Below are 25,195 nucleotides of genomic sequence, written 5' to 3' on the forward strand. Positions count from 1 at the left end.
TTCAAGGAGTGCATTTCTGCGCTCCGGCGGCGGGGGGTGGGGGGTGGTCTGAGTGAGACTTTGGTCTACGCTGAGGTGGAGAGGTAGGTTAAACTCGCGTTTCTTACCGCGTACAGAGAGAGATCTCCCGCATTGTAGGCAGACGCTTTACGGTCTGAGCCACCAGGGAAGACTGGGGAGAGAGAGGTGACCAGCATTTAACAAACCCACCCACTACGTGCCCAGGAAAGTCCGCTCTCCAGGATGCTGTGAATCTGAGACGAAAATAGGTGTGTGTGTGTGTGTGTGTGTGTGTGTGTGTGTGTGTGTGTGGTGGGACACTGGTTGCTGTTTTCATGGGAGTCAGGACACCGAGCCCTGGTCCCAGATTTATCCCTGGAACTCCTTGGAACTTCGGATTCCTTTCAGCAGTAGTATGTCCCCTTACCTCCTCTATCTTTGCCCCCAACTCAGGGACTCCCAGTCTCACAAAGAGGTCCCGAATCTCCGAATTGCGAACATCCTGCTGTACAGTCTTGGCCGACCCTCTCCTCTCTGTGAACTCAGTTTCCTCATCTTTACAAGGGGGCTGGGGGGTGGGGTGTCCCCGCGGGACAGCCGTGGGCGAGCGGAGGCTGTGTCCCCGGCTGTGGCCGGCAGGGGGCAGCAGGGGGCAGCAGAGGGCGGCCCGGCGCGGGGAGGAGAGAAGGTGGAGAGCCACCGCGGGCCGAGACTTTAAATCGCCTTCATTTCCCCCAAATCCTTCCTTTTCCTCTCCTCCCCCAGGCCGGCGGGGAGGCAGCTTCTACCGCCCTCCGCGCGCCCTCGCCCGGCCTTGCTCTGTCTCCGGGGACCGCCAGCAGCCCGCCTCCAAAAGTTTGATCATCTTTTTTTTTTTCTCTTCTGCTTCTTCTTCCTTTTCGGTGGAAGCAGAAAAGAGCGAGGCAGGGGCGAGCGCGGCGCCGGGACTCCTGGGACCATGGGCCTGGCGCGGGCGCCCGCGGAGCTCCGGCCGCGCTGCCTGCTTGCTCGGGCGCCCCTGGGAGCCGGACTGCGCTGGGGGCGCGGGGGCCGCGCGCTCTGAGCCGGCCTGGCGCGGCGGGGCGGGGGGCTGGCGGCCCCATGGGGCGCGCCCACACTTGCCCCCCGGGCTCGGGAGCATGAAGTAGGGGCCCGCCATGGGAGCGGGATCGGCGCGGGGGACCCGAGGCACAGCAGCGGCGGCGGCGGCGCAAGGGGGGTGAGTACGGGCTCGGGGACGCCCCCTCCCCAGCTTCTGGAGGCTCCAGCCCCGGGGCGGGCTGGGGTTCCCCGCCGCGCGGGACGCTTCCAGCGGAACGTCAGCTTCCTGCCCCTTCCTGCGCCCCTGCAGGGCGGGGCGCCAAGGGTTAAAGCGGGCAGCGCCCCCGGCCCGGAGAGGGTTGGCGAGCAGAGCGCTGCCCGCCCTTCCCCGCCTGGCGCGGCGGCCGGATCGCGCTGGGGCGGGGGCCGAGCTGGGGAGGGTCGCTGCAGAGCCCGCCCCGGGGTCGAGATTGAGGGCTGGGGGTGGTGCCTGGAGCGGTGGGCGGGGGAGGCGGAGGGGGTTCTTTGGATGCTTGGGGGAGGAGGGGGTCTCCGTTTCTGGCTGTCTCGACGTGTACCAGTGTGGGTGTCCACAGGTCCCCAGCCTGTAAGTCTCGGTTTCTGTCTGTTCTCGGGAAAGCGTCTGCAGATTTCCGGGGCTCCTGCTTCTGTTTCGGTGTCTGTGTCTCTTTGCACGTCCCCTGTTTCTGGAAATCGCGGCGTGTGTGTCCGTCTGTTTGGGTCTGTGTGTCTCAGCGCTTCCTTGCTTGGGGAGGGGTGGGGGTGGGAGCGGGGGTGGTCCTGAGTTCCTGTCGCTTTCCCGTCATGTGTGTTAGAAAAAGTGAGAACCAGCATGTCAGGGCAGAAAGGGCTCCGGGAGATGACTAATTCGAACCCCTCATGGTACAGATGTGAGCCCCCGCGGGCCCCTGAGGGCCAAGGAATCTCTGGTTCCCAGCCTGTGGAGTAGGAGTTGTAAAGAGTGAGCGTGTGCAGGAGGAGTCACTGGTGTGGGTGTGTGTGAGAGTGAGCAGGCGGGGAGCAGCTCCTCAGGGCCCCACGGACTGTGGTTCATGCTCACCGCCTGCCTGGAGAAGTAGAGAACTTGCTCCCTGCCCATTCTGCCCCCAGGGCAGGGACTGTTCCCAAGAGGCTGGTCTGGGTTGCAGCTCCGCCCTACCCCCACCGGGTCCTGCCCGCTCTGTGCTGGGATCAGGGGGGCGATGCCACCCCCTTTCTTTCCCATGTCTTGGAAAAAGCTGGCTGGCTGAGATTCCCCGGCACCCCCCTCCCACCGCAACGCACGCACACACACACATACACACACACACCCCACCATCACCACCACCACCACCACCACCAGTAAGCGCGCTGCTGACTCATTTTCTCCAGGAGACCCTGTGCCAGGGCAGATGCCAGCGGTTGGGTAGAAAAGCGGTGCCAGGAGAGCACCCCACAGTGGGGCCCGAGCTTTAGACAAGTGGGCAGTCACGCGGCTTTGAGGCCCAGCCTCTGCCTCCCTTGCTGCTGCAGTTCCCCAGATGCTATGCCCTCTGGCCTCCTAGCTTTGCTCTTCTGCACCTCCCAGATCAGGTTCCAGGACACTGTTATGGAGCATCCCTGGCTTCTCTTTGCTTCTCCGTCTTCCCTGTCCTCAGAGCACTCCCCCTTCCGTATGCTTCCATAAGCCTGCTGTACCCACCCCCCCCACCCCCCAGGCTCAATCCGGTAGCCATCAGCAACCCTGGTGTTGTATTGGCGGGAGCCCTGCCCTCCACATGTAACCCCCTGTCTGTCCCTCTCTAAGCACACTCTACCTGTTGCTTTATTGGCATATTCTCTTCCTCCCTCTCTGTGTTTCAGGGACCCTCTTGATACCCCACAACCTGCCCCACCCACGAAATGCCATTTCAGTTGATGGTGGAAATGGAAGCAAAACATAAACTCACACCCATGAGCCAGGAGAGCATGGCAGTCAGGCCGTGTGAATCCCTGCCTCTGTTCTGCAAGCTGGGGCAGGCACCTTGCCCTTCTGCTTCTCCTTTTTCTCGTCCCCAAATAGGCATCTTCATTTCCAGCAAGCAGAGTTTGGTGAGGATTAGTGGGGCTGTGCTTGTAAAAGGCTTTTAGAACAGGGCCTGGCATATAGTAAGTGCTCAATAAACGGCAGCTGCTATTTGTATCATTATTCACTTCATCTTGAATGGATGTGTGAGTCAGCGGGAAAATTCTGGGCCGCATCCTGTCCAGAGAGATGACCTGTCTGTGTTCCCATAGAAGAGGTGTAAGGTGTGAAGAAGGCTGGGGCGTGGCTGTCTGGGCACATGGGGCCTGGCCAGTCCATGGAGGCAGGTGGGATAGGTCCACCCCTCTTCTCTTTTCTGTGGTCCTCTGGCCAGCATCCTTCCCAGCTCGCTCCATGGGAGCATAGCCAAGCCCAGAGACCATGGGTCCACTTGGCCTCATGTTTCTATGCCCCGGGTCTTAGCTCTGAGTGCTCAGTGGATGTTCAGACTGGTATTGGTCCCTGAAGCTCCCCTGTGTTCTCAGGTAACAAGGATGGAGGAAGAAACCATGCAAGCCAGCTGCAGGTTCTGGCAGCCTCATGGTCCAGAGAGGAACACCTGGGTTCCCTTCTTGGAGGGCTCGGTGGCCAGTCTGTGTCTCCAAGGTCAGGCTCCCGAACTCATGGCTTCTGTTCCGGCCGCCTTCTGCCTTCTCTGGCCCCTGTGCTCTGGTCTTCCCGACATTCTGGAGCCCTGGCTTTGCTGAGCCAAGGCCCACGAGTCAGCGGTGAAAACAGAAGTCTGGAAGAACAAAGCTCTGAGCCAGCGCAGGCACTAAACGTTATTAGCAGTAGCCTAAACAGGATTGGAACGGGAGCAAAAGAATCGGCAGGGCCTCCCTCTGGGAGCCAACTTTCCAGGCCTGGAGCTTACTTAGATGGCTGTTGGCTCCCTAGGCTGCATCTCTTTCCTGTTGGTGAAGGCTGGGACTCTGGTCTCTGGCAAGTAGGAAGTCCCTGTAAGTCTTTGATTTCTTCTTGGGAGATGAGTCAAGCAAAAATGGTCTGCTAAGTAGTGGAGTCAGATGATGTGGGTCACTGGCATGCTGTGTGGCTTTGGGCAAGTTGCTTCCCCTCTCTGGGCCCCAGTGGCCCATCTCTACAAAGGGGATGAGACTAGAATCTGACCTCGAAATGATCTCAGAGGACCTTCTCCCACTCTATGAAGTGAAGTGAAAGTTGCACGGTCGTGTCCGACTCATTGCAACCCCACGGACTATATAGTCCATGGAACTCTCCAGGCCAGAATCCTGGAGTGGGTAGCTGTTCCCTTCTCTAGGGGATCTTCCCAACCCAGGGATCGAACCCAGGTCTCCCACATTGCAGGCGGTTTCTATACCAGCTGAGCCACCAGGAAAGCCCACTTCACTCGCACTCTACACTCCCTTGCTATACTTTGGCAGTTTCTGGGTCGAGTGCACAAGGAATCCAGGTCTGAGAGGGTCAGTTGCAGTTGTTGAGGTGAATGAAAGGGAGGCAAATATTTTTTTAAATAGCTCTTTCAGGGCTGAAATTCTCGAGTTAGAAACCACAGTGTTAAGAAGCTTAATTGAAGGGGCTAGTCTGATCCCATCTCCCCTGGGAGTCTTCTTTCTCCTGGGATTACAACTATTGCCTCTGAATTTATCCTTTTATTCTCTACAGGGTAGTCACCTTGGCATAACTCCAGCAGGAGAAATTGACCGAGAAGGATGTGCGTGGTTCTTGTACCCTCTCCTCTCCACCTGGCCTGTCTTTATCAGCTTGGGGAGCATCCTAAGAAGGGTGGATGTGACGACACAGGGAGAGACTCAAGGAGTGAGGGCTGGTGCCTGGAAAAGGCTGGGAAAAGAGGAGACCGAAAGGAAATGAAAGAGAACCTAGTGAGGTTGCAGGAACCCTGCAGAGCCAGGAGCACTGTCTTCTGAGGAGGTCTTCTCAAGAGAAATGAGTTCCCTGGTCCTCTAGTTTCAGGGACTGCTGACCAAGAGAAAGGGCAGTTGATTTCTTTATTGCAGAACTTCTCAGAGCCTTTGATATGCAGTTGTGCTTTGAAACTACCAAGACTAGTATGTAGGAGATGGCTCTTTCTCAGTAGCTCTGGCCAGTTTCCTGGAGTAGCTACCTAGTGGGTATGGGAAAAAGGACCTAGTCCCCAGAGGCTGCCCACAGTGACCTTGAGAAACTACCTGCCCTCCCTAAGGCTCAGTTTTTGTCAAATCAAAAAGAGCTGCCTCTTATCGCTTGTCATAGCTGATGGGGCTACTGTTTGCTCCAAGTAGGCAGGTCACCCCAGAAGGCTCAGCCTCTAGCCCTCTCCCCAACTCAGGACAGCTAGGCACCGATCTTTTGTTATTCCTGGTGGTAAGCTGGAGACAGGGAGGACAGGTCCCACGTGAAAACCATTCTCACAGCAGTGGAAGCAGATTGGAGAAGAGAAGGAGGGAGCAAGGGTTATCCAGGAGCACCCTTGGAAAAAGTGAGAGGTGGGGTGGGCCTACTGGCATTAAGTCTTTGGGAAGATACTTTTTAAAGTCCAGAGTCCTGTAGTTCCAGATGACATTCATTTCTTCTGTAAAAATACACTGAACATTTACTACATGCCTGCCAGGTGCTGGGAATCCAAGACAGACGTGGGCCCTGCCCCTTCAGGGACTTGAGTTAGAAAATGAGACAGGAAAATAGAGAGATACACATGGGATACCTGGGGAGGTACGTGCAGCAGACTGTGGGAAATGACATCCTGGCTGCTCTCTAACACGTGAGTGGGAGCTGACCAGGCAAAAGAGTGGAGTCCAGAGCACTTGAGATTAGCATGTGCTAAGGCCCAGAAGCTGAAGGCTTTCAAGGGACTGCCATCAGCGTCTGAATGCTGTTTCAGTTAGCTTGCCTTATGCTGCATGTAATTCCCAGTTGAACATGGCTTAAGCAGTAACGGACTCATTACCTCCTATATCCAGAGGTCCAAAGGAAAAGCCGTAGTAGGATTGGCCAATTTAGCGTCTCAAGTGTCATCAAACACCCACCGTTTTTCCATTCTGGCATTCTCACATGTTCGTGTGGCTTGTCACCTCATGTGCACAAAACGGCTGCAGCAGCAGTCTTCATTCAACAACATTGAAAGGCTAGAAGAAAGCCCTTCCTGTGTTCCTTTGAAATGCTTTCTTTGAGGTCCTGACAGACATTCCTGGCATCTCATTGGCCATATTTGCGTCATATATGCAGGCCTAAACCAGTCACTGGCATGGCAAATTCCCAAGATGGACTTAGATCTATCCAGAGTCATCCAATTTCCTTTGAAGTTCATGTCTCCCTGAACAAGCAAGAAGAGGGGGAAGGCTATGGGTAGGTAACCACCAGTGCCTTCCACATTGTCTAGGTCAGGATTACCATTGATGCTAATTAGAATTAAATTGGAGGATTTGCTATTAAATCACAGAGTGTGAGCTTGTTTTCCAAGGCCTCCAGGGAGCTAGGAAGAACCTGGGGCTCTCGACATCCACTCTGGCAGATGGGTTTCCTGGATTACACAATTCCCCAGAAGCACACCATCCTAGCCTTCCTCTTGGAAATGGATCCTGGGCCAGCGTGTCCCAGCCTTTGCCCTCACCACCCGCCTGGCGGGGTTCTTTCTGCCTGCCTCCTGGCTGGCCGACTCTGGCCACGTGCCGCCCTCCCCTTTGCCTGCCTGGGGATCAGATGCCCCAGTGGCTTCGGGTGTCACCAGTGGCTGCTCCCACAGGAAGGTGAAATCGGATCACTGCCTCTGCCCATCTTGGCAGGAGCCCCTGAGCAGAGCATTAACCCTTCTGGGACCCAGCTTGCAAGGGCAGCAGGGTTGGTCTAAGAAGCACTTCTGTGGCTGGCAGCAGTCCGAGCCCTTGACATGCATGAGCTCATTTAATCCTCACGCCTGGCTTGCAAGATAGGGAACGTCAGCTGAATTGCAGAGAAGGAGACAGGCTCAGGGAGGCTGAGGGACTCATCCAAGGTCATATAGCTGGTATGCAATGGGGCCAGGTTTGCACCTAGGGGGAGCCTGACTCCCCATCGTCTCCCCTTCTCTCCTCCCTCTTCCATTCTCTGTGAGCATGAAGCTAGTAGGCAGCTTCCATAACATGCAGTGGTCCTGGCTAAGCAGTCATCTCCCACCCCTGGCCCTGAGTCTGGAGACTGAGTTCTTCTCTTTCCTGCCCTTTGAAGATACCTGTCATCTAAGCAGACCCCTCTGGTCTTCCTGCTGACCTTTCCTCCCTGGCTCTGCTGCCTGTTGGGTCTCAAGGTCCTGAGGCCATAACACAGATGGGGAGACTGAGGTCCAGAGACAGGGAGGGGCAGGGGCTGGTCTTTGTTGCCCAGGGCATCAGTGGCAGATTTTGATCTGGACCCTGAGTCTTCTGATGTCCAGGGCAGGGCTTCCTGCCTGTGACCTTGATTTACTGATCTGTAAAAAGCGAGATTGTATTTGTATTGTGTAAGTAGTTCCTTTTTCAGAAGGCTGTGCCTGGACCCCAGGAGTGTGGGCTGGTCCAATGGGGTCCTAGAGTCTGCATCTCACCTCCCACCTCCCCTGGGCAGGACCAGGGTGGGACTGGGGCTGAAGGATTCCCTCCCAACTCCCCGGCCGGATCTGGACGTGAGGGGTGGAAGCTGACGCCGCATCTGCTTGTGTCTCCTGGTCTTTAGGGGGTTTCTCTTCACCTGGATCTTAGTCTCGCTCACCTGTCACCTGGCCTCCACCCAAGGAGCTCCTGAAGGTAACTGTCTCTTCTCTTTGTCGAGGGGAGACAAAGCAGGATGGAAGGGATCTGGGAACGCAGGGGTAGGAGACATCGGTGCCCCCGATGGGGAACTCAGTACCTCGATTTTCTCATCAGTAGAATGGAGCCAATCATTAACAAATTCTCTCTGGCCTTGAAAGCATCCCGTTTGATGTTTTGTGAGGGTAGGAAGCGCTCAGTGCAGAAATGTAGAGAGGCGATGCTTTTATTCCTCTCCAGGGCAGAATGTGAGTAAGTTACACTAGGTCAGTAAGCCTCAGTTGTCCCCCTTTGTCTGATGGGTACCCCAAGAAGGGCTGACAAGAGGCATGAAGGACTCCAGCATCCTTGCCTACTCCTGTGATCTGCACTCCCCTTCCCGTGAGATGCTGCTTTTCCCTGCTGTCCCTGAGGATCTGTCCAGGGGGCCCCAGGCAGCGGGGGGCCGGGGGGGACTGTCTACATAGCTGCCCATGGAAACTGAAACCTCTCCCACATCTGTTTGTCAAGCAGCCACAATGCCTCTTAAAATAGCAGCCCCTCCCCCTCCTCCACGCCCGGCCTGTGTGCCGGGACAGGCACCCGGGCACTCCCAGAGCCCCTATGGCCTGACCTGGCTGCTGGGCAGGGATTGGGCCCCTGGGAGGGGAGGGCTGTGCCCGGAAGAGACTTCTGCCGCCCAGCAACATTTTGTGCAAATGTCATATTTTCCGAGCTTGCTGTTTCCCCCACAAAGTAGGTGAACAGCTGTCCAGAGTCCTGAGTCAGGCACTGGGAAGGGGGGTGGGGGGCAGAGAGGCTGGGGCAGCGTGAAGCCAGGTTTATGTAATAAAGGGATCTTGCTGTGGCCAGCTGGCCGGGTCCCTCCATCTCGGCGTTGTGCTGAATTCATTCCCCAGCCCCCCAGCTCCTCTCCTCTGATGGGACCCTTCCTGCTCACGTTTCTCGCCTGCCTTCCAAGCAGTTGAGGGGCTCCAGTGTAGGAAGGCGCAGTAATGAAGCAAGGACCTGGGGCCAAGCAGCCTGGGTTTCAAGCCCAGCTGTGCCTCTGATTATAAGCTGTGCGACCCTGGGCAAGTTATTGGGTTGGCCAAAAAGTTCATTTGTTATGGAGGGGGAGGGGACCCAAACGAACCTTTGGCCAACCCAACACTATATATGGCTCAGCTTTCTCACCCTCTTCTCCGAAAGAGTGGGGATGACAGACAGTACCTGCTTCATAGATGACGGAGAGAGTCAAGAGTTAATGCCTGTAAAGCACTTGGTACGTAGTAAATGCTCAATGAACATTAGTTCTTCTTATTGTTGATTATATATTTACCTGTGAAGTTGGGGCAAGAGTGGCCCTTCTGTGTCTCCATGGAGCCCGCAGTGATCAGAGGCTCCTGGAGGCTCAGTGGTGACCACCTCTGCCAGCTCCAGGTAGCTGAGTTGGGAGGACTTGGCCCCTGAACTGAGTGTGCGGGGGAGGCCCGGAGACTGCCTGGTATCAGCTTTAGAGCCCACCTGGAGAGGGTGGTAAGGAGAACCTCCTCGGTGCCCCCTGGCCTGGCCAGTTGTCATCTTCCCAGGGCAAGTGCGAGGGGCTGTAAGTGGTGGGATGCAGAGAGAGGTCTGCAGGGCTGGGAGCCTTTTGGTCCCAGGTGAGGTGGGGCAGGGAGAGAGGAGAGGTGGCTTTCTGCCATTCTGAGGAGCTCCTCCCTTTTAAGCTGTTAATAGTGAGAAGTGTTTTATGATAGTAAGCGGCTTTCCATGATTAAGTGTATAAAAGACGCTGCCACTCAGAGAATCCTTAAATGGTGGCTTGTTTTAGCTTAGGACCAGGGGACAGACAGGTGGGAGAAAGGAGGAATTTGAAGGGAAGTGAAGGCCCTTGGGTCCTAGAGAGGAGTAAGAGCCTTCAAGCCTGAAACAGCAGTCTGCTGCTACAGTGTTTAGAACATTCTTAGGACTCTGGGGCCACCTCCAGGTCTGGTTTCCCTTGTCTTACAGGCAGGGAAACTGGCTTGGGGATGGGAGATGGGGGGCGGGGGAGTGCAGGAAGAAACTTAATTAGAGACACAGAGTGCAGGGGTGGGTGAGGATCGAGAGGAAGACCCACCTTATCGTCTCCCAGGGCCCTGATGACGTCAGCACTCTTCGTAGCCTCATCTTACAGCGAAGGGAATGGAGGCTCAGAGTCCAGACCTACAGGTGGTCTTGTCCGGCTCTAAAGTCCAGCCTTCTGTTTGCAGAGCCTGCTATGGAGCCATTATGCTGCCATGTTGCCATCGCCCAGGTTCTGAGTTTCTCCCAGCCCATTTATCTCTCTGTCCATCTATCTCACAGCAGTTAGCCTAGGGTCTATGAAGAGCTGGCTACGTTCAGCCCAGCGCACACCCCTTACTCTAGGTGATGAGGGAGAGAGCATTCCACATTCAGGGGTCAGGATGCTGAGCTCAGGGGAGGGGGCCTATGGACCTTTCCCAGAGCCCAGTTCCAGATGGAGCCTGTCCTTTCCTGCTGAGATGGGGCTCCCAAGCAGGTGTCTGCAGGCGCTGGCAGCTCGGCCAACCGAAGGAGGTTGAATGACCCGACGAGAGGCAAGGTCAGGAAACCTTTCCATAAACACCCTGGAAACCCTCCTTTTGCTCTGGCAAGCTCTTGCCAGTGTAATTACCAGGCGGATATGACCTGGCCAGACCACGGTCAGTTGTCCAAACCCTTTGCCAGAGGACAGAGGTTACAAGAATGTCTTGATTACTTCCTCTGCTCTCTCCAAAGCCACGCAGGGAAGAGGGGGTCAGTGGAAGTGTCCCCTGCCTTCCGTGTAGACAGCAGCTCCCCCGTCTGCTCTAGCAGACTAGGGTTCCTGAAGATGGTGAAACTAGTCTGGTCCCCTGGACATCCTTACCAAGCTCTGGTGACACGAACATTCCTGTTGGTCCCTCACTTATGGGACCGCTTCCTGGAGGAGATGGCTTTTGAGGCAGAGAAAAGGGGAAACATGCCACATGCTGCTCCTGCTGCTGCTAAGTCGCTTCAGTCATGTCCGAGTCTTCGCGACTCCATGGACTGCAGCCTACAAGCCTCCTCCATACAACACGCCACATTAGGCAGTCTCTAATACTGTTAGCTTGGAGAAGGCAATGGCACCCCACTCCAGTACTCTTGCCTGGAAAATCCCATGGGCGGAGGAGCCTGGTAGGCTGCAGTCCATGGGGTCGTGAAGAGTCGCACACGACTGAGCGACTTCACTTTCACTCTTCACTTTCATGCATTGGAGAAGGAAATGGCAACCCACTCCAGTGCTCTTGCCTGGAGAATCCCAGGGACGGGGGAGCCTAGTGGGCTGCCGTCTCTGGGGTCGCACAGAGTCGGACACGACTGAAGCGACTTAGCAGCAGCAATACTGTTAGCTCTAGCATTTGATGATTATCATTATTTTTCATATTAATAGCTATCCTTCAAACATGCTTATTTTGTGCCAGGCCACTTTTCCCCCCCAAGTGCATCAGCTCATTTCATCTTCACCACGCCCTTCTGAGTTTTGGTACTACTATTATCCTATCTAAAAGATGGTGAAACTGAGGCACTGAAGTCACAACCCTAGGAAGTGGTGGAGCTGGGATTTGAACTCAGGAAGTTTGGCTTCAGTGTCTGTGTTTTTAGCCACTTACAGATGGTCCTTAACTTACAATGATTCAATTTATGATTTTTTGACTTAATGATGGTGCAAAAGTGAAACTGTACATGGAGTGTTTGATCTTGATCTTTTTGATCTTCTCCTGGGCTAGCGACATGTAGTATGATTGTCTCTTGAGACACTGGGCAGCAGCAGCCACAGCTCCGAGTGGACCATAGGATCACAAAGGGAAACAACCCATACACTGAAACCATTCTGAACCAGCACAGTCGTTCTGTTTCTTGGTTTTAGTATGTGTCTGTGAGATAGTTGCTCAGTCATGTCCGACTCTTTGTGACCACATGGACTATAGCCCACTAGGCTCTTCTGTCCATGGAATTCTCCAGGCAAAAATACTGGAGTGGGTTGCCATTCCCTTCTCCAGGGGATCTTCCTGACCCAGGGGTCAAACCTGGGTCTTCTGCACTGCAGGCGGATTCTTTACCATCTGAGCCACCAGAGAAGCCCTGATTTTAGTATAGCACTCAATATAGTATATGAGATATTCAGCACTTTGTTGTAAAATAGGCTTTGTATGGGGGCTTCCCTGATAGCTCTGTTGGTAAAGAATTCACCTGCAATGCAGGAGACCCAGGTTCGATTCCTGGGTCGGGAAGATCTGCTGGAGAAGGGATAGGCTACCCACTCCAGTACTCTTGGGCTTCCCCTGTGGCTCAGCTGGTAGAGAATCCACCCAATGCGGAAGACCTGGGCTCCATCCCTGGATTGGGAATATCCCCTGGAGAAGGGAAAGGCTACCCACTCCAGTATTCTGGCCTGGAGAATTCCATGGACTGTATAGTCCATGGGGTCACAAAGAGTTGGACATGACTGGGCAACTTTCAGGCTTTGTGTGAGATGATTTAGCCTAACAATAAGTGTTCTGAGTTTAAGGTAGGCTAGGCTAAACTGTGATGCTCACTAGGTTAGATGTATTAAGTGCATCTTTGCTTAGGATGTGACATTTGTGTATGGGGCTGTAACTGCATTGGAAGTGAAGGATGGGCTGTATATACACAGGATCACACAGCCCAGCAAGGGGCTGGTTCCAGCTCTGCTCTGTCAGTCACAGCCACGGGGCGGCAGACAGCAGTGGGTGGGCTGTCCTCACTGTCGCTGTGGCCGGAAGCAGGCCCTGACCTTGCCCTCTCTCCCCTCCTGCCCTCCCACTCCAGATGTGGACGTCCTCCAGCGGCTGGGCCTCAGCTGGACGAAGGCGGTGGGCGGCCGGAGCCCCCCGCCCCCAGGGGTCATCCCGTTCCAGACGGGCTTCATCTTCACGCAGCGGGCCCGGCTCCAGGCTCCCATGGCTGCCGTCCTCCCCGCCGCCCTGGGCACAGAGCTGGCGCTGGTGCTCAGCCTCTGCTCCCACCGGGTGAACCATGCCTTCCTCTTCGCCGTCCGCAGCCGGAAGCGCAAGCTGCAGCTGGGCCTGCAGTTCCTCCCCGGCAAGACTGTGGTCCACCTGGGGCCCCGGCGCTCCGTGGCCTTCGACCTTGACGTCCACGACGGGCGCTGGCACCACCTGGCCCTGGAGCTCCGCAGCCACACGGTCACCCTGGTGACGGCCTGCGGGCAGCGCCGGGTGCCCATCTCGCTGCCTTTCCACAGGGACCCAGTGCTCGACCCTGACGGCTTGTTCCTCTTTGGGAAGATGAGCCCGCACGCGGTCCAGTTTGAGGGGGCCCTGTGCCAGTTCAGTATCTACCCCGTGGCGCAGGTCGCTCACAATTACTGTACACACCTGAGAAAGCAGTGTGGACAGGCTGACACCTACCGGCCCCAGCTGGGACCCTTCTTCCCCCGAGACTCTGGCACACTCCTCACCTTCCAGACCAACCTCGCCCGCTTGGGCCTGGAGAATCTGACCACTGCCACGCCAGCCCTGGGGTCACGGCCGGCAGGCAGGGGGCCTGGGGTGACTGCGGTGCCTGCCGTGCCCGTCAAGCCCACGAGGACTAGCGCCACACGCCCGCCCCAGCCCATCACAGCCCATCCAGCCTGGACCCCTCTGTCCCCTGCCAAGCTATCAGTCAGTGAAGGGCCTCCTCCCGTGTCCCTGGTCTCTCCTGCCAGCTCCCCCAGACCTGTCCAGCCATTGCAGAAGAACACAGCCACCAAGACCTCCAAAAGTCGCCCTGCCACACCTTCAGCCCTTTCTCCTTCAATTGCCCCAGTCAGAAGCCCCCGCCCCACCCGGAAGACAGCTCTGCCTGCCTTCACAAAGCCAGCCCCACCCACCAAGAAGCTGGTGCTACCTACTTCCCAGCCCATTCCTGCCAAAGTCTCCCGTCCCACAGTGAAGCCGATCCAGAGGAACCCTGGCATGCCCAGACTCCCACCACCCAGTGCCCGGCCCCTACCTCCAGCTGCTGCCTCCTCTAAAAAGCCTTTGTCCCCACGGGTCCAGGCTGAGGCCAAGATGAGTGGTCATGCCAGTGAGCCGGCTCCTGCACACACCAGCACACACAGACCTCCCCCACCCACAGTCCCGCCCCCATCACCTGTCCCCAGTCCTAGCCCTCCCAGGACCGCTCGGCCACCGGCCACAGCGATGCCTCCCACTCTCGCTCCTGGTTCAGCCTCCACTGGAAGCAAGAAACCCACTGGATCAGAAGCCACAAAGAAAGCCAGACCCCGGAAGCCCGTCCCGCTCAGATCCGGGAAGGCAGCCCGGGATGTCCCGCTGAACGATCCAACAAGGGGGTCCAGCCCCAGACAGCCCCGGACCAGGCAGCAGACCACCCTGGCCCCGGCGCTGGCCCCAGCGCAATTCCTGGCCTCCAGCCCCCAGCCCATGAGTACTGGCTATTCGTTCTTCCACCTGGTGGGACCCACAACTTTCCTGCTGCTGATGGGACCTCCAGGACCCAAGGGAGACTGCGGTTTGCCGGTAAGAGTTGGTGGGTGTGCATTCTGCTTGGACCTTGAGTGGCTGATAGGGGCGGTTGGGCGGTTGCTCTTGATCAGGGCAGAGGAAGAGAAGCTAGACCGAAGAGCTGGTTACAGGCAGAGCCTCGACTTGAACCTGGGTCCCCCCATACCTCCATCTCTCCCATATTCATGAATTGTACATCCTGCCTCAGATCTGTAGTCCCCTGGGATGAACTTGGGTCTGATGGCCCCCTCCAGGTAAGAGCATCTCTGGGCTTTGTTTGGCCCAAGCCCCAGGTGACTGTTCACTAACATAACTGTAAAGGTTGAGTGGCTGAAGGAAAACCACGAACTGACTGGCCCCTGGTCCCACAGTCCCCAAAGGCCAGCTCTCTGACTCTTGGATCAGAGCTCCTCCAGCCCCCTGGCTTGTCCGCAAGTTTCAGGCAAAGGTTGTCCATGGGTAGTCCTGAATATGTTTTGTTTGGCACATGCAACATTGTTTAAAAATATTTAATAAGTGATTAATATTTTTTGAATGTGAAAGCTTTCTTATAAAAGACAGGGTGACCAGCTTTTCTTGGAAGAAGGGAGAGAGGCAGTGGCCCATGGGCTATGGCCGGGTTGCGGCTGCTTGCTTGGACAGGACAGGCCTGCTCTTGTCTGTACTCGTCCACACATCTCATGATTGGTCTTCCAACCCAGCCCTTTCATCTCATTTCTCTTACCTGCTCACTCCTGTAAGACATTTGATCTGTGGGCCCTGGTAGAGGAGTTTGGGGTAAGAAGGGTCAGGGTGAGCGTGAACAATCAAGGGAGAGAGAAAGAACATTCCACGTGCAGGAGACGGTCTTGGGCTTGATGCCTCCAGCGTGCCTGGGACTGTCTCCAGGGGCAACGACCTTTCTGCAGCTGGAGGCCAATTCCTCCGGGTGGGGGGGGATTGATGAGATGGAGTTTCCAGAAAGCTCGGGCCTCCGCTCTCTTCTCCTGCCTTGGAGATGACCACCTCGTGGGTTCCTCCTTCCGGGGCCGAGTCTCCCGCCAGGCCCTGGGCTTGGGGTTAGGCTCCCCACAATGTGGAGACACTGGCAGATGCTGGGAATTCCCAGGCCTTACAAACACACTTAATGAGTTTTAATAATCATGAGGAATAATATTTATTCAGTCTGTCTCCAAGGGGACTGAGAGCCCATTTTTATTATAACCATATTGAGGAACTTATGGAAATTGTATGCATTGCTTTGCAATTATGTCAACATTCTGTTCAGGTCCCGCATTCTGAAGTTGGCAGGGTAGGGAGCGGGGAACCGAGGGAAGCAGACTTCTCCCCACTCCAGGCTACCCGATCCTACTCAGGCGCCAGGTACCTTTGGCCTGTGACAGCTCAGCCTCCCAAGCTGTGGGGCTGCCAGCCTCGCTGGCTGTGAGGTTGAAAGGGGGTGAATTGTCCCCCTCTGACAGAGGAGGGTGAAGTGTAGGGTCTCCACCCTGCCGAGTGAAGGGGGCCAACCCTGTCCCCCAGGGCTGTGTGTGATGTAGAGCGAGAGAGGCCATGGCCGAGCCTGCAGAGCTGGAGCAGGAGCAGGTTCCCAGGGTGTAGACTCTGCCTCGGGCATTTCCGGCTGCCTGAGCCTTGGACTCTCCTCCTGGAGCTCAGTGATGCAGGTCAGCAGGAGGTGAGGCCTCTTGCCAGAACTGGTCTGGAACTCCTCCCACCCTGATCAAAGAAGGTGCTGGAGTTGACCTGTGCAGTGGATGGGTGCTTAGGGATCATTCAATTCACCCTCGCCGTTGTACAGGTGGGGAGCCTAGAGACTGGGTCCAGAAAGGGCCAGGATTCACTCAGAAGCCACACAGCACGTTGGAGGCTGAGCTTCAGTTTACGCCCCGGCTCCAGACCCCAAGATCAGCACGTTCCAATTCACCCCTTAAGTGTGCACTCTGAGATGCTAGGACTCAGGGCTTAGAGGCTGGGGGCTTGAGAGAGGGAGGCCCTGTCCTTGATCTCAAGTGAAGTGTTCAGTGTCTAGAACATCTTCTGTTTCTATACCTAGCACATTCGTGAGTTATTTCCACACATGTAGCATCTTCCTTTAGGACCTTGTAGAAACTGGTCCAGAGGGTAGGATGTGTTCCCTGACCCCTGCTCTACAAAGGAGAGGACCAGGGCTGGGGAGACAAAAGACTTGGCCGAGGGCACCCGGAATGATCTTGCAGGAGGAGTTGGGATGCAATTTCTGCGGGGACCATGGCTCTTCCTGCTCCTCCAGCCCAGAACAGATGAGGGCAAGAGGGAAGACATCAGTCTGTCCGGGTGCCATCCTGCCTGACGTCCTGTGCAATCCCCTCATCCCACCCGCCCCCCAGCTCAGAACCTAATCTTACTCTAGTAGGAACCAAGAGGCTTCTAGAAGCTTTGTCCAGTCTGCTGTGGCAAGCTGGTCATTTATATTTCACCAGATAGCAGAAATTATTAATCAAAGTGGTGTCTTTGAGCAATAGCGACAAAAACTGATTCAGACAAGTGTTCCTTCTCTTCTCCCTTGTCCCCACCCAGAACCCTCATATACATTTGGGATGTAACCCCAGCAGAACGGAAGCTGCAGTGCCTGGGCATGAGATTTAATTGTCTCCAGTCTGGGCACACACCAATCTGGGTTTAAATCCTGACTCCACTCCTTACTAGCTCTGCAGCCCTGACCCACACTAAGTTTCATTTTCTGCAGAATGTACAAGGATAATAGCTCCCACCTCCGGTGAGGAAGCAAGTTGAGGGATCTCCAGGGCCATCTGGGAGTTCTAGATTTGTTGGGTGATATGGGGAACTTCTTTCCTCTCCCTGAGGCTGTCTCTCCTCTGTGACTGGCTTTGGGAGAATTCCCTTCTTAGAATTCACTGCAGGTCCTTTCAGAGCCTGAGAAGGTTTTGTTTCCTTTTTTGAAAAAATAATTTTTATTTATTTATTTTTGGCTGCGCTGGGTCTGCAGTGCTACACGGGCTTTTCTCTAGTCGTGACGGGGGCTTATTGCAGCAGCTTCTCTTGTTGCGGAGCATGGGCTCTAGGGTACACGGGCTTTAGTAGCTGTGGCTTGTGGGCTCAGTAGCTGTGGCTCTCGGGCTCTAGAGCACAATCTCAGTAGCTGTGGGACACGGACTTGGTTGCTCCACCGCATGTGGGATCTTCCTGGACCAGGGATCGAACCTGTGTCTCCTGCATCGACAGGCAGGATTCTTTACCACTGAGCCACTAGGGAAGCCCCTGAGAGGGTTTTCAAGGCTGTATCTGACCTGTTCTGCGTGGATCTCAAGGGGCACGGGACAGACTGGCAGAAGCTGAGGCACAGCTCTGGGCCCAGGCTGGCCAGGAGTTGTAGCCACTTCGAGAGGGAACTCTGTGGGAGCCCTGTGAGCGGAGGGGGGGAGCATGGAAAAGCTGAGCTTGGCCCTGGGTCAGTAGGGGCGGGGAGGCTGCGGTTCACAGAGGCTGCACAGAAGCTGCACAGAAGCCCCACGCCCAGGAGGAGGCGAGTCAAGGCCTTATTTATTCACGCTCAGGCCGCTGGCATTTGCACGCCCTTGCACTTTTTCCAAGCGTCACCTCAGGGAGACCCGGCTGAGCGCCTGGCCCGCAGCAGATACTCCATGACTATCTAGGAGATGAATGAAGGAATTTGATCCTTACGAAAAACAGGTTGTCCTGACACGCAGGCCAGGCTCTTTGAAGTTACACAGATCTCTGCTGCCGGTGGGGTAAGAAGGCGCGTGGAGTGCAAAAGCACACAGAATTTGGAATGACCTGAGTTTGAACCACTTCCTTATCCAGCCATCTTTTCCTTCTTTCAACAGATGTTGAATGAGTGCCTTCTGGGTGCTAGGTGCTGTGTGACCTTTGGCAAGTCACTTGACCTCTCTGAATCTTAGTTTTTACCTCTGTAAAAAGAGGGTATGGTACCACCTACTTTTCCAGGGCTGTGTGGATTGTCTGCCTCCAACATTAGAATCTGGATAGTTGTGGCTGTTATGGATGTGCTGATGGCTGAGGCAGGGGCACTGTCACCCTGAGAGAGCCAAGAGCTTCTGACATAGAAGGGCCTTTATGCTGCTGGCGGTTAGGAATTAGAACTAGATCTTGAGTCGTTTACCCCTTATACTGGCATCATCTAGGACACAGGAGAATCGAGAAGTGTCTGCTTTGTCTTTGGCATGTCCTTTTTGAGCTCCTGCTGCATGCCAGGCTCTGTGTGGAGCAGTTTGCATGCTGTATCCTGTGGCCCAGGCAGGGAACAGTGTAACTGAGGGGAGTTTAAGGAAGTGACTGTTTACAGAGGTGCGGGCACCGTCAAGGGAATCAACAGGGGCTGGAGAAGCACATGGGGTCCCACCTGAAGGTGCAAGAGGAGGAAAGGTATTGCCACAAGCCAGTGAGTTAAAACATGAACTGGGGTCTCCGACAGGAGCTGGAACCAAACACAGCAAGGAGGGAGAAGGGAGAGAAATACCCCACCCACCCTCTCTTTCTACTCTGCAGTTTCTTGCTGGGCCCTCCTGTTGACAAGACTCAGCCAGAAGCCTGGGGGTGCGGCCTGTAGATGGGGGCTTCCCAGGACACAGAATGGAGTTGGAGAGCGAATGGAGAATACCTGGCACACATACACGTTATCTTGGGGGGGTGGGGGGGAAAGGCTATTGTATTCCCATTTTACAGCAGGGCAAACTGAGGCCAGGAGGCACAGGGAGATGAAGCAATTTGCTCAAGGCCTCACTGAAAAGCCCTGTCCCAGTAGGCCCTTCCCTAGGACAGAGACTGGGGAGAGCTCAGCGCCCTGTGGGCTAACCTTGGGAATAACAATCTTGAGCTCAGATAGTTAGCGATGGAGGAGCCTTTTGAGATCCCCTGCCTCCCCCCACCTGGCTACAGGCACTGAGCAGAGTCCTGAGAATGAAAGGTCATTGCTCAGGGTCACCCAGATGTTAGCAGCACAGTCAGGACTGGACTCGGGTCTCCCAGGTCCCCGGGCCTGTGAAACCTTTCTTGGTTGCTGCCAGGGGCCAGGCCAGCCAGGACTTCCTTCCTTCTGCAAGGCTTGGCAGGCGGGCTATTGTAGCTGGACACAAGGGTGGACTTGTTCCATGGGATGGGGTTCCCCGAGGCCTGGCTGCTGGGGGCCGGGACCCTTGCGGAAAGCCCGGAGTGGCAGCTTGGTTGTGTCCATGGCTCTGTTTGCGCGAGCCCCGAGTCCAGGCCTCGCCCACCTCCCCCAGACAGGCCTGCGGCCCCAGCGCCCCTCCCCCTCATCTCCAGGCCCTCTCAGAGGCCCCGTTGTTTGCAGCGTGGAGTGGAAAAATCCCACCCCGGCCTCGTGAATCATCCCAGAGTCACTCGCTCAGGCTTCAGGCCTTGGAAAGAAATGGCAGCATTTTTCCACTGCATGGGGAGCAGGCAGGGTCTCGGATCAAGCGAGAGGGGCAGGGGGCATCCAGCCTCACTGAATATGGGAGGGTCGGACCTGGGAACGCTGCTGGGCAGCTGGGCTGCCATGTCAAGGAGTGCGGCTGTAACTGACGTCACCAGGCTGGGCCATGGGTCCTGACTGGCACTTAGAGTCTGCTCCTCAGATGTTGGGGATGAGGTCAGACTCCAGGCTGGATGCCCCTGTTTCTGGGGCAGGAAACATGCCAAGAGGGTGTGTTCAGGCCTCTGCAGTAGCGGCCCTCCCAGGGTCCACCAGGGAGCTACACCCCGCAGAGACTGTCCCTCAGTGGAGCCCTACCCCAGCCTTCACCCCGCTGGGCCTTGGCCACCTTCTCTGGGAGCTGGGCATGATCTCACCTTTTCTCTCCTGCCGAATAACCTAGAAGAGGAAAAAATCACCACCCAGAAATTCATGAGATGCCCAGTGTCGGGGAGGTTCTGGGATGTTCATTTCACAGATGCCTACAGAGGAGAGGGGACTTGCCCAGGTTTGCACACCTGGTTACAACGCACCTGGCCAAGATTGTGTGGTGCTCCCCAGGATAGGAGAATAAGTCAAACCCAGCTTCTGTGAGCTGTGCGGCCTGGAGTAAATCACTCTGCCTCTCTGAGCCTCTCTCTGGTTTCTCACCTGTGAAAAGGGCTTGGTCATGAGAATGATACCTATGGGAATGCTTGGCGTTAGCCCCTGGCATTTTCCTTTGATTCTGGGTCATTTGGAAGAGGAAGGCTGAGGAAGGGCCTTCCAGGAAGGGAAGTCTTTTGCTCTCCCCCAAAACAGATGCTGAGGAAGATGGCTTGACATTTTGAGCTGGAGAATTTCCAGCAGCTTGCTTAACAGAAACAGCACTAACTTTCTGGGCATGAACTGTGTGCCAGGCACCAGGATTAGCACTTTTTATAGATTATCTGTCAGCGAGGTGCTCTTGCAGCCTCATTTTACAATGAAGGAGTGAAGCCTTGGAAACTGGAAAGAATTCAGCCAAAGCCACTTAGCTAGTAGGAGAGGGTACCCAGTGTGGACCCAGGGCCCTGTCTTATACTGCATTCTACTGCTCCTCAGGGAGAAACAGAGTAGGCTGGCCTTGATTCTCAAACCTGCAGTGGTAGATAGAAGACTAGAAACTGTCTACCCAACCCCTAGGCTCTGGATGGAAGGAACGCTGCCGGCTGCCAGTTTGGCCAGAGGTACTTGGAGGCTTGAGGTGCCCAGGGCTTGCCTGAGGTCATGCAGCAGCCCCTCTCCCTCCAGCTGGGGCTCTTTCCAGTGACCCAGGGGCCTTGGTCCCCATATCTGCCTGTCTGGCTCTCTCTTCTGATTTTTTTTTTCACGGACGAGCAAGCACATGGTGTTCACAGACCAGAACTGTGAGCCGAAGCTGCCCAGTGTGAGATCTAGATTAATTACCAGCCAAATCGTACTGGGTTTTCAACACCGATTCTAACTCTGGGCAGGAAACCTGGAATCTCATTGATGGTTATTTGAAACAAATGAATTCCCCAGGCCTCACACATCCTCGAAAGCCTGGCTTCCTTTGAAAGTTCTGTGTTCAGTTCTTTACATCAGGCACTTAGTTAATCCTCCTTTACTCCTCTGATGTAGGCAGGACAGTAGCCGTGGTGCAGGACAGCCGCGGAGACTCAGGCCGAAGGCCCTGTGCCAAGTCTCCAATAGCGAGACTGGGATTTGAATAACGGTCAGCCTGCGGCTCAGCAAGTCTGCTCGGGTGCCTCGCTTCCTATGGGAAGGAAGAGAACTGAGAACACGCAGGTGCTCCCCGAATGCCACGTGGCAGGATTGGGCCTGTCTTATGGGGGAAATGGGGGGCCACGGAGTGTTGTTGCGCCGGGAGATGCCTTGGGAAGGTGAACCTGGCTGTGTGGAGGAAGACTGGAGAGGGCAGAGGGTGGAGGTGGGGAGACAAGTGAAGGAGGTGATGCAAGTTCTCGGAGGGTGATGATGAAGGCTGAACCCGGCTATGAGCCCTGGACTAGGTGGGGCGTTTGAGTGACAGTTGCATACTAGGCGCCGTGTCGTTTGCCATCTCGTTTCACCTTCGCAATAATCCAATGCTGCTGCTGCTGCTAAGTCGCTTCAGTCGTGTCCGACTCTGTGCGACCCCAGAGACAGCAGCCCACCAGGCTCCCCCGTCCCTGGGATTCTCCAGGCAAGAACACTGGAGTGGGTTGCCATTTCCTTCTCCAATGCATGAAAGTGAAAAGTTGAAAGTGAAGTCGCTCAGTTGTGTCCGACTCCCAGCGGCCCCATGGACTGCAGCCTACCAGGCTCCTCTGTCCATGGGATTCTCCAGGCAAGAGTACTGGTGTGGGTGGCCATTACCTTCTCCATAATCCAACGAGAAGGGTATTATTGCCCGATTTTATAGGCACAGGCTGGTTAAGGAACCTGCCCAAACCCAGCTGGTAGGTGGCAACACTGGGATTTGAACCCGAAAGCCTTTGCGTACATCCTTTAGTGACACTGACTCTCTGTGTGTGACTCAGAGATGCTGGTGTGACCTTGGACAGGTCCCTTCTCTGCTCAGGCTCTGCAGAGAACTTGGCTGAACTCTGAGGTCTTTTGCTGTTTTAGTTTCTCAAACATTTGGCTGAGGCTTGGGGAGAGAGAGATGACTCATATCCCATTAATTCCTTTGAGGAGACCATGGTCTAGTGGGAGAGCAGGCTTCTAAGCAGACAATTCCCCAAATAAAATACAGTGGCCTTTAAAGCAGAGGGATAGAGGGGACTTGGCCCAACTTGGGGAAGGGATCAAACAAGGCTTCCTGGAGGAGGTGATACCCTGAGTTAACTATGTAATGAAAGATGAGAGCTTCAGAGACCAAGAAAAAACAGCTGCAAAGACCGGAAAACCCCAAAGAGCAGAATTCCTCTGGCTAGGACCTCAAGGGACCTCTCTTCTCAGCTATGGGCTCTTCATGCCCAGAGCTCTGCACAAGTTTGTTGAATGACTACCTGATCCCATTCTATTCTGCCACGTGGCACTGATGCTATGTTCTTGCTTTTTATTCAGGGTCCCCCTGGACTGCCTGGGCTTCCTGGACCCCCTGGCGCACGGGGTCCTCGGGTAAGTGATCACACACTGTGCTTGAGTTCTGGTTGGTTCTATGTCCTGCATCTTTTTGTCCCTGGAGCCCCAGCTTTGCTGCGTGTACTCATGCTGTCTGGCATCCCTTTTCCACTTAGTCCATTGGAGTGGACATGGGGCTTTTAGGGGTCACTGGGTGTCCAGACGAGGCATGGGAAAGTGAGAACCTCTTTCAGGGTCTCAGCTGTCCATTGTGGGTATCACCCTGGGCAGCCTGGAGTAGAGTAGGGGTTTCTGCAGATCACATTCCCTCAGCTGATGGGCTTTGGTGTTCGGCTGGGGAAAAAGCTGACTTGGAGTAGCATGACCCTTGCATCCATCTTCCCATCTCTGCTGGGCCAACCTGGGGTAGGATGCTGTCAGAGGCAACCAGATGGGCCATCCCAGGGATGGGGTGAGCTCCCCATGCTGAGAGGTTCAATTAGAGTCTGGAGGATGGCTTGGCAGGGCTTTGGTGGCTGATAGGAGCTAGCCCGAACCTCGGAGTGGAAAATATTAATAGCTCTGGTCTGTTATGCCTGGCGTGTCACTTGACGCTGCCTTATTTGATCCCCTCTCCTTCTAGGGCCCCCATGGGCCAGTATGATCACTCTCATTTAGGGATGAGAAAACCGAATAACTAAGAAATGGAAGAGCCAGGACTGGAACCCAGCTCCTAACCATATGATGCAGGGACTCTTGAGGGTCCTCTTGGAGAGAAATCTCTCCTTTTCCCAAGGGGGCTCAGACCCACGGCGCCTGGCATCTGTGCCCAGGCTGAATCAGCCTTTCCCACGCTGGGTGCCTGGTGAGGCCCTGGCAGAGATAGCTGCCTGGGGCATATTTTTAGCTCTGAGCCCAGCGGATGGTTCTGGTTATGCAATTACTTGAGCCCTAGTTCCCTCCAGACCTGGCCCTGTGCTCCCTGGGCCCAGGACTCTGGAATCTGGTCTGAAGTGGCATTTCCTCCTGGCTTTGGAGTCTCCATGGAGCACTTGCCCAGAGCTGGGGACCACAGAGATATCATGGACACTGCTGGCCAAGGGACCTTGTTGCCCGGGACCAGGATGAGGCCCCAGGACCTAGCATCCCAGGTGCTGGCAATCTGCCTGGGTCTCTAAACTCCTCCTGAGCCCCCAGCTTCTGCAGGACTGTCCTCCTGACCCGGCATGTCCTCCTGTGCAAACTCCTCCTCCATCCATGACTCAGATCAAATGCTCCCTCCTTTTCTGATGATCACCTTCTTCTTGGAGCTCCTGTGGCAGTTAACTGCACGGATTCCTCCGTAGAAAGCTCACATTGACCACTGAACCCTGTCACCTGGGTGGCATATGCAGGATCCCCTCCCAGCTTTCTAGCCTTCCTGATAAATAAGTTCCAGCATTATCCCCATTTTACAGGTGAGGAAACTGAGGTGCAGAAAGATGCAGTTACTTTGACTAAGGCCAAGCATGGAGTAAACGCTAGAGCCCAGATTGAACCTGGACAGTCTGACTGCAGAGCCCATGACCTTAAACTACCTGTTGTGCTGGTTTTCCCTTCTACTTAGCTGAGCCCCTCTGGGCCAGAGATACGTCCTATTGATTGCTCTTTCTTACCTGATGCCTAGCAAAGTCTCCTGCATCAGAATGTGCTGGGCAAATGGTTGCTGATGGGTTCTAGTCTAGGAGTCAAGAACGTTTCCCATGAGAGAATGGCTGCATGTACATGTATGGTTGAGTTCCTTTACTGTTCACTGGTAACTGTCACAACATTGTTTGCTAATTGGCTATACCCCAATACAAAAGGAAAAAAGAGTATTTCCCCTCAAGAAGCTGTGTGATCTTAGGCAAGTCCTTTCCCTATTGTGGGGCTCAGTTTCTGCATTTTTAAAACATGGGATCCTGGTAAGGCATTTCCAGCCAAGATTCCTCCCAGCTCTGAAGTTCTTCAAGGGAGGGAATGACTCTCCTGACATTCCTCTCAGGCTCTTGGAGGACTCCCCCCTCTCCCTGGAGCCCATCACCCTGTTTCTAAATGGGAAATTCCATAGATCGTGAAATTCCAAAGATAATACAATGCTGGGACTAAGCAATCCCAGTTCCTCTGTACAGATGGTGGCTCTGGGGCTCGGGGAGGGGGCGGGGCCTTACCTGAGGTTCCCCAGGGCTCCGTGGCTTGGCCCTCTCCACCTCTGCGTACTCCCTCGGCCCAAGCAGGGGAATCCCTCGGCCTCCCTCCACTCAGCTTTCTGGGCTGCAGCGTTTGT

The 25,195-nt window shown here is 55.2% G+C and overlaps 1 protein-coding gene across 1 annotated transcript in view; it reads left to right on the forward strand.

The window, feature by feature from the left end:
• Nucleotides 1-823: 823 nt before the first annotated feature.
• The window catches only part of COL27A1 (collagen type XXVII alpha 1 chain), a 150,858-nt gene continuing 126,486 nt past the window's right edge, over nucleotides 824-25,195 (forward strand). Inside the window, exons 1-4 of the mRNA XM_055579444.1 lie at nucleotides 824-1,219; nucleotides 7,772-7,842; nucleotides 12,685-14,402; nucleotides 22,894-22,947. Coding sequence (XP_055435419.1) covers nucleotides 1,158-1,219; nucleotides 7,772-7,842; nucleotides 12,685-14,402; nucleotides 22,894-22,947 — 1,905 coding nt within the window. The 5' untranslated portion in view covers nucleotides 824-1,157. The remainder of the gene's footprint in view (nucleotides 1,220-7,771; nucleotides 7,843-12,684; nucleotides 14,403-22,893; nucleotides 22,948-25,195) is intronic.

The sequence above is a fragment of the Bubalus kerabau genome, chromosome 4 (assembly GCF_029407905.1).
Source record: "Bubalus kerabau isolate K-KA32 ecotype Philippines breed swamp buffalo chromosome 4, PCC_UOA_SB_1v2, whole genome shotgun sequence".
In the NCBI taxonomy this organism is placed as follows: Eukaryota; Metazoa; Chordata; class Mammalia; order Artiodactyla; family Bovidae; genus Bubalus; species Bubalus kerabau.